At 31.0% G+C, this 7,897-nt stretch overlaps 1 protein-coding gene across 2 annotated transcripts in view; it reads left to right on the forward strand.

Annotated features, from left to right (window-relative positions):
* LOC123704372 (scavenger receptor class B member 1) overlaps window positions 1-6,415 on the forward strand; it is a 97,986-nt gene extending 91,571 nt beyond the window's left edge. For both annotated transcript variants that reach the window (XM_045652731.1, XM_045652730.1), the window contains 4 exons: window positions 1,618-1,752; window positions 4,018-4,136; window positions 4,757-4,888; window positions 5,572-6,415. In XM_045652731.1, coding sequence (XP_045508687.1) covers window positions 1,618-1,752; window positions 4,018-4,136; window positions 4,757-4,888; window positions 5,572-6,087 — 902 coding nt within the window. In that variant the 3' untranslated portion in view covers window positions 6,088-6,415. The remainder of the gene's footprint in view (window positions 1-1,617; window positions 1,753-4,017; window positions 4,137-4,756; window positions 4,889-5,571) is intronic.
* The last annotated feature ends 1,482 nt before the right edge of the window (window positions 6,416-7,897 follow it).

Below are 7,897 nucleotides of genomic sequence, written 5' to 3' on the forward strand. Positions count from 1 at the left end.
ACTACTGGTCCGACTTGAAAAATTATTTCGGTGTTAGATAGCCCATTTATCGAGGAAGGCTATAAAATATAAATCATCACGCTAAGATGAACAGAAGCGGAGCCACGCGGGTGAAACCGCGGAGCGCAGCTAGTATGTAATAAAATGTAACTTTTAATACTTTGATCATCATGAAAGTTTAGTATAATAATAATTGTCCCTTGTCGCACTATTGCAGCGACTTATTTCGGGGGCCCATACAGCGAGAGGGCGAGTCACCACCTGCCAACATATTTTTACTTTCTTTGAGTAGAAAGGCAGGTGCCATAGTTTCCAATAGTCCCCAAATACCGGCCCATTTAACATCCCATTCCATAGCCCAGTTTATTTTGCTTTCCATATCTCGAAATAGTCCTACATCGGCCGCGGACTGCCTAGGACTGTATCTCTATAGTGCAGCCATGGGCAGGCTGCGGCTGGTGTCCCACAACACAGTAAAGTTCTCTAAAGGGCCTCTGCGTGTTGGATCCGTGTCCCCACGTAAGCCTTCCAAAGGACCGGGTACTTTCCTTATGATGGTACCCGTGTATTATGGATTGTCCTAATACTAATAGTAAATTATGAAACGAAAGACATTTTTTTTGTTATTTCTCTGTTAATTTAAAAATTCTTGAATTATATTTTTAATATTATTTTATAAAATGTTACGGAATATTTTTTTATGCATTTTTTTTCTGTGTTTAACTGTATTTAGTGTAATAATTATTTTAATTATACCAGTAATTTTGTAATACATTTTTTTCATGTTCATAATTATTATAATAATGTATGTTATGAATCATTATTTACCTAATTTAAATATTTTTAAAATAAATTTAATTTTTATGAAGCGTAAAATTACGAATTCGTGTTATAAATAATGTTTTTGCATATCAATTATTTATTTATATATAATGATCTTAATATTCATTAAGATTATAATATATTATAATATTCATCTATATAACTTTAGTCAAATTCTTCAAAATAATCTACGAGATAAATGCTAATTGTAGGTTAAGTAGCTCAAGGCGCGGTCACTATATTGATGGGTGACCGCTTAGTAGTAATATTTTTTTGAAGTGAAAGTTCTTTAGACGCGTTGAGAGTAAAATTTCAAGGTCGCGTCATGGCAATACCGTCACGTCATGGAGTAAGGCGACGATTTTGGTATCTTTGAATCTTGCCAAAGAAGTTTCACATTGACACGTTCGCTCGGGACACGATGTTGATGATGATGACGATCTATGTTGTTTTTTTTGTTGATAATTGTTGTTATCTATACTTAATATTATAAAGCTAAAAAGTTTGTTTGTTTGAACGCGCTAATCTCGAAACTTTTGGTCCGATTTGAAAAATTATTTCGGTGTTAGATAGCACATTTATCGAGGAAGACTTAACGCTTATATATCATCACGCTAAGACCAACAGGAGCCATGCGGGCAAAACCGCGAGGCACAGATAGTTATTAATAATGATGATGTAATAGATGAAAATATACATATATCTAATAATTAATAACTAGCTGTCCCTCATTTTTACCTGTATTATTGTATCAACAAAGATTTTTATTATATTTTATTATTTATTTATTTACAGGTATCCAAGTAGGTCTATACACACCACCAGAATCAACGTTAGAAAATGCAGAAGTGAATCCGGAAAACAAATGCTTTTGTGAATCAGAGAAATGTCCTCCCAGAGGCTTGCAGAATATCAGCCCTTGTCAATATAGTAAGTATCACTACATAGTATAAAACAAAGTCGCTTTCTCTGTCCCTATGTCCCTTTGTATGCTTAAATCTTTAAAACTACGCAACGGATTTTGATGCGGTTTTTTTTAATAGATAAAATGATTCAAGGGGCTAGTTTTAGTATACATATATCATTTATTAGGTTTTAGACGAAGCAGGTGAAGCCATGTGTGGAAAACGAGTAATATAATAAAACACAAGAAAAATATTCAATAAATAAGTAAATAAAATGTAATTAACAACAAATAGAAGATTTTGACGAAGTATGTTAACCCTTAAATTGTCACCCCTAGATAACTTGTGTTTATAATGTCCAAATTTGGAGGACGTATTGGAATTAGGATAGAAAAGAGGAAAATGAAAAAAAAAATTAAAAATTTTAATTTTTTCTATTGTTTTCACTATGTCACATAAAACGGACATTGCCAATTATATGTACATGTTCGAACCGTCACATATAACGGACATTGTACATTATTCCTGCAACCGTGGTACATGACTACAATGCACATTTTCAACTCTGTAATTCAAAATTATTATCAAATTATAATTATGGAGGATCTAGAATAAGCTTTTCAAACGTCTGTCTTAAAATGTTGGTTAAAACTTTAACGATATCGTTAAAAATAATGGATTTTAAAAAACGACAGTACTAAAAATCACAGCCTAAGAATATGCTAAGAATTGGAATAGAAATAGTATTACATAGCCTGAGAACTTATCTAATACACCAAGAAAGTCCTCTTCCCATTCACTAAATTGTACAGTTTGAAATGTGTTTGCTTCATCGTATGCAAAGAAGTCGTATACCATGCCTGAAGTACCAAAACGAACAGGAAATTTAAATCGCTTTTTTTGGATTCTTTGGCATATATTATATCCATTGTCTGCCTGTTTTTTAATTTGTAAGGTATTATATTATTTAAATTTTCAAACATTGGGTGGTATTTCTGGTAAGTAACATGATGCTGTGGCTGAAGAACTACTGAGAAGTAGGGAAGATTCATCTCACACCTCATGTAATGGCTGTAATTCTGCAGCAATAATATTTTGTTGATGGTAAAAATTCTGACTTTTTGAATCTTCATTGTGTCTCAAATCAATATGTCGTATAATTCCGAAGGTATGGTGCTGGGGGTAAATGATTGACACTGTTATCATAGTGAAATCACTCCTGTAGGTCTACATTTCCTTCGAAATCGACATCTCAACTCAACGCCAGACTCTTCAGCTTCCGCCAGAGGTAGTGAGGGAATTTTTTATTGATTGCCAAGTCATGCTCCTGTAAAATATAATAAAAATAGAGAAAAATATATCAAAATTATTCCGTTGAAAATGGAGGGCCTTATTGGCAACGTCCGTTACATAGGACATGTGAAGAATACCCTAGTATATACTCCAAGTTGTCAACGTCCGTTTTATGGGACATCGTATATAAACGAATATTTGTATACCAAATATTGTAAAATATGTCAAAATTATGTCAAAATACTATACTTACAATCGTATTCTAACTAATAATATAACATTATAAGCAAAATAGCCAAAATACTTACAGATATTATCAATTTTATCAAAAGAGTCAAGAGATCCGTTTTTTGCAATTTTCAAATGGTCACCATTCGCGACTGTACATGGCTTTGGTAAAAAAACCTGCATGTACGCGAAGGACATAGCTAGTCTCTTCCCAATATACCGATTAGCGAAGCTTAGGTCTGCCATAACAGCGCCAGCATGTGTGTAAATACTATGTCTTATAAAACGGACGAAATCAATTTAAGGGTTAATGTTAATAATTTCTTGAAATAATAAATTGAAATATAAACATTATTAATATTAGAGAAATTATTAAACTTTACGACTCAAGAAAAGCTGAACGAGTTTTAATAATAAATAGTTTGTTAAATTTGTCTTTTCTTAGATTAGGATGACCACTACCTATTTAAAAATTTTTGGTTTTGTTGTTATGCTGTTAGTTTAGTGACATAATTATAAAATATTATTTATAAGTAATTTTATAATTTTCTAGTATTAGACGTTGTTTATACGACGTTCGACCCAACTACCCTCACTTTGCTCACTTTGTTGCCTCACTTTGTCGTTGACTTGCTGCGATTTGTTATCAACTACCTACATCAATTAGGTAGCTGTGTAGAATCGCAGTATATTCTTATTACATTCGAACAATATCGAACCTAGACCCCGAGTAATTTCTAAAAATATTAAAATGAACCCATAATTTCAGATGCTCCAGTATATCTTTCATACCCACACTTCTACGACGCCGATCCATCTCTACTCAAAGATTTCGAAGGCTTGAAACCCGAAAAGGAAAAACATGAATCATATTTTTTGATACAACCGGTAAGATTTTTAAAGTTATTATATTCTTAAATAATAAACTCAAGACTTCTTTGTGTTAAAGGAATTAGTGGATGTTTATTATAAGGTTTTTTAAAATTATTTGTTATGTTGAAAAATAATTTGTAGCAGTCGAGATATTAAAATATTTATTATGGATCTGTCTATTGTTTTTAGGTATCAGTTTCAAAATTAATCTTATTAAGGTTGTAATATTTAGAGACAAAAATAATGTTATTGGGAGAGAAAGAATTCCCTACAAAGTTATATATGAAATCAATGAAGAATGAACATTTATACAACATGAAAAAAAATATTAGCCTCTTTACAATAATTGTATTGTAATATACTTACATTTTTAACTAAGACTCTAAGCTTCTTAAATATTTATTATATCTTAAATATTGTAATTTATAATTAAAACTTCATTAATATAATATCTAATAAATTTATTTTGTTAACTTGCCAAATATAATGTACATAATATGGAATTTGTAAGGGATGGAACTGCCTTCTGAGATACAAGTAATTACCTAGTTCAGAAGGCAGAGCAATATTGTAATGTTATATTTGAAGTTGTTAATAAATTTTATTTTATTTATTTATTTTTCGTTTATTTACAGAAAATTGGAGTACCCTTAGAAGGTCAAATCCGAGTTCAATTGAATTTGAAAGTAGATCGCGCAGCAAATATTCGAGTTAACAATATTCACAAATTCCCTGATATGGTGTTTCCTGTTATGTGGCTTCAAGAGGTAAGAAGTAACTATTTTTAGTTAAAAATGTATGAAAATGTATTCACATCTTAGCTTTAAAAATTTCTAATCAATTATTCTCAATTCGGTTAAAAGTTATTCATTAAAACATATTTACGTAGGTGTACATTTAATACTGACTTTTCTAGTATGTGTATTATTAAGTGATCGTTACCTATAGGTACATAATCTTGTTAATATTATGACTTTGTTGGTATGGTAGTGCTAAAAATGTTAGATCAAAATTATTAAAATTGTAAAAGTGTTTGTGCTGCAGTTTTATTTACATAAGTAAGACTTTTTATTAAATTAAATATAGATAAAGATTAAATATAGATACCCTAATAAAATTGCAATTTATGCACATACCTGTAGTCGTATACCTTACACATTTTTAACCGACTTAAAAAAAAAAGGAGGAGGTTATCAATTCGGCCGGTATTTTTTTTTATGTATGTACACCGATTACTCCGAGGTTTCTGAACCGATTTACGTGACTCTTTTTTTGTTCGATGCGGGATGGTGTTGAATTGGTCCCATAAAAATTTTATTCGGATAGGCCCAGTAGTTTTTATTTTATGACCATTTTTGTCTGTATTTGTAAATGTTGCAAGTGCAAGTTTGAAGTCGGTTGTTTTTGACGCAGTTATCACTTGTACTCATATTAATTCTATATTTTACAGGGAATAGAAGAAGTAACCACACCAATATGGCGGCTCATATTCCTCGCCACAGCCTTCGGTCCAATCGCAGCTCCCATAATATCTTACTCAATAATAATAACCGGCATTGTTGCAATAATCTACATTTTTATTAAAGCCTACAAAAACTTAGTTCTCGGCCAAAATTCCATAGAAATAGTCGAACTAGGCAGAGAAACTATAAGACGAGGTTCTACACTAATAATTGCTGGTTCTCATAAACTGCTCAACCATAAAGAAACGTCATACCAACCGCTGAGCAAAGATAACTCAAATTCGAGTAGCAGAGAGGATAAATTGCAAGAATTGAATTTCATAGATAAATCGGAAAATATAAGTCGCAGTTTAGATGAACTAAAAAGCATTCTAAACAGAGATTTCGTTAAAACAGACTTTACAGAAGTAGAAAGAGAATCTCTTATACATTCGGATAATGCGTTTATATTATCTGAAAGGAGGAGATACAGTGTGTTTAAATTACCGGAAAGTTATGTGTAATATTTTATAGGTACCGTTTTTACTGAGACAATGCTCGCTGACATTATCTATATGAAAGAGCCAATTAAAATTAATAATAATTTAACAAAAGCTGCTATTTCACACATTTTTGAAGATTCATCATCATCATCATCATGATGATGTTGCTAATATTTCAAATACTCTTGCTCATCTAAGCAATTCCTATTAAATATTCCTGCAGATAGATAAAAAAGAGCGTGTGTGCCGAGCACACGTGTCAGAAGTGAAACTTCTTTGGCAAGATTTAATCCTGCTCATTTATGCAATTTCTATTAAATATTCTTGCAAATAGATAAAAAGAGCGTGTGTCAGAAGTGAAACTTCTTTGGCAATATTCAAATATACCTAAATCATCGCATTACTCCATAACGTGACGGTATTGCCACCTTGAAATTTTACTCTCAACGCGCCTAAAGAAGTTTCACATCAAAAAGCTGAATTTTAAACTTATTCATTGGTGTAAAGAATATTCCAGAATAAACATTTTTGCCTGTAAAATTATCACTTTAAACAATAAATTGAAAGAATCATTTGTTGGCATTGTAAATATAAATATATTAGAGTTCAGAGATGCAATAAAATCAGATAATAAAGCTCCTTGATATAAAATAGATAAACATAGTAAGAACGGTAGCATAGTGAGCTGTCTCACTGACTGAAAGTCCTCAAGGGACTGATTAGTTTTAGAATTGCTCACGTATTACGTTAATTACGTATTACGTAATTTCTGGAGTTAGGGTATTGGAAATTAAAGGGTCCAAAATTATATAAAAATATATTTTAGATAATATTTTGTCTAAATAATAAACGATATCGGTTATAGGACCATGAAAGTAACATGACAATATGTACAAACAGATTTTGGTACTGTTACAGTTTGAATTGAGTTTTTGAAATAAAGAAGGCTATTTGATATTTCTAAAATCTTTTTAACTATAAAAATCCATACTAATATTATAAATGCGAAAGTAACTCTGTCTGTCTGTTACTCAATCACGCCTTAACTACTTAACCAATTTGCATGAAATTTGGTATAGAGATATTTTGATACCCGAGAAAGGACATAGGACAGGTTTTATCTCGGAAATCCCACGGGAACGGGAACTATGCGGGTTTTTTTTTTGACTGCGCGGGCGATGCCGCGGGCGGAAAGCTAGTTATTAATATAAACAAAGCATACCTATAATTCTGTTAATATTTTGAATTAATTAAGATTTTCTAAAATTTTACTTAATAGACCTAGTGTATGGTTATTATAAAATAAAAATAGAAGTAGATTTATTAACAAAACGCTCTAAATTCAACAAGAATCAGTTCAAAGTTTAACAATAACAAAAATATGATAGTAATAACGAATTATTTTTATTCTGTACCATATTTTCCTGTGATGTTACCGGCATAAAAATAAACGTAGTTTTTAAAGACATAGATGATATACTAGTCGTATACATATTTAAGTACCGTGCTAACACTGCAAGGAATTACTATTTTGAAATAAATACTAGCTTTTCCACATAGCTTTGCCCGTTTTTTAAGAAGTACCAATTTAATTTCTCTATTAATTAAAATAAATCACTTTTTTTTATTGTCCAGAAATTTTGACACTTTTTTATTAAATTTTACACACCTTTTCAAACATAACATTAAATTCACTTAGTCTAACTCGAAGTTTTACTTAGAAATATTAATAATCCATAAAACAGTTTTAAATTTCCATTGCAGTGTTACCACCAATATATTTTGGTGAAGGATATGTGAAGGATGGACTAGTTTTTCTGATGATTCCGAC

Source organism: Colias croceus, chromosome 29 (genome assembly GCF_905220415.1).
Source record: "Colias croceus chromosome 29, ilColCroc2.1".
In the NCBI taxonomy this organism is placed as follows: Eukaryota; Metazoa; Arthropoda; class Insecta; order Lepidoptera; family Pieridae; genus Colias; species Colias croceus.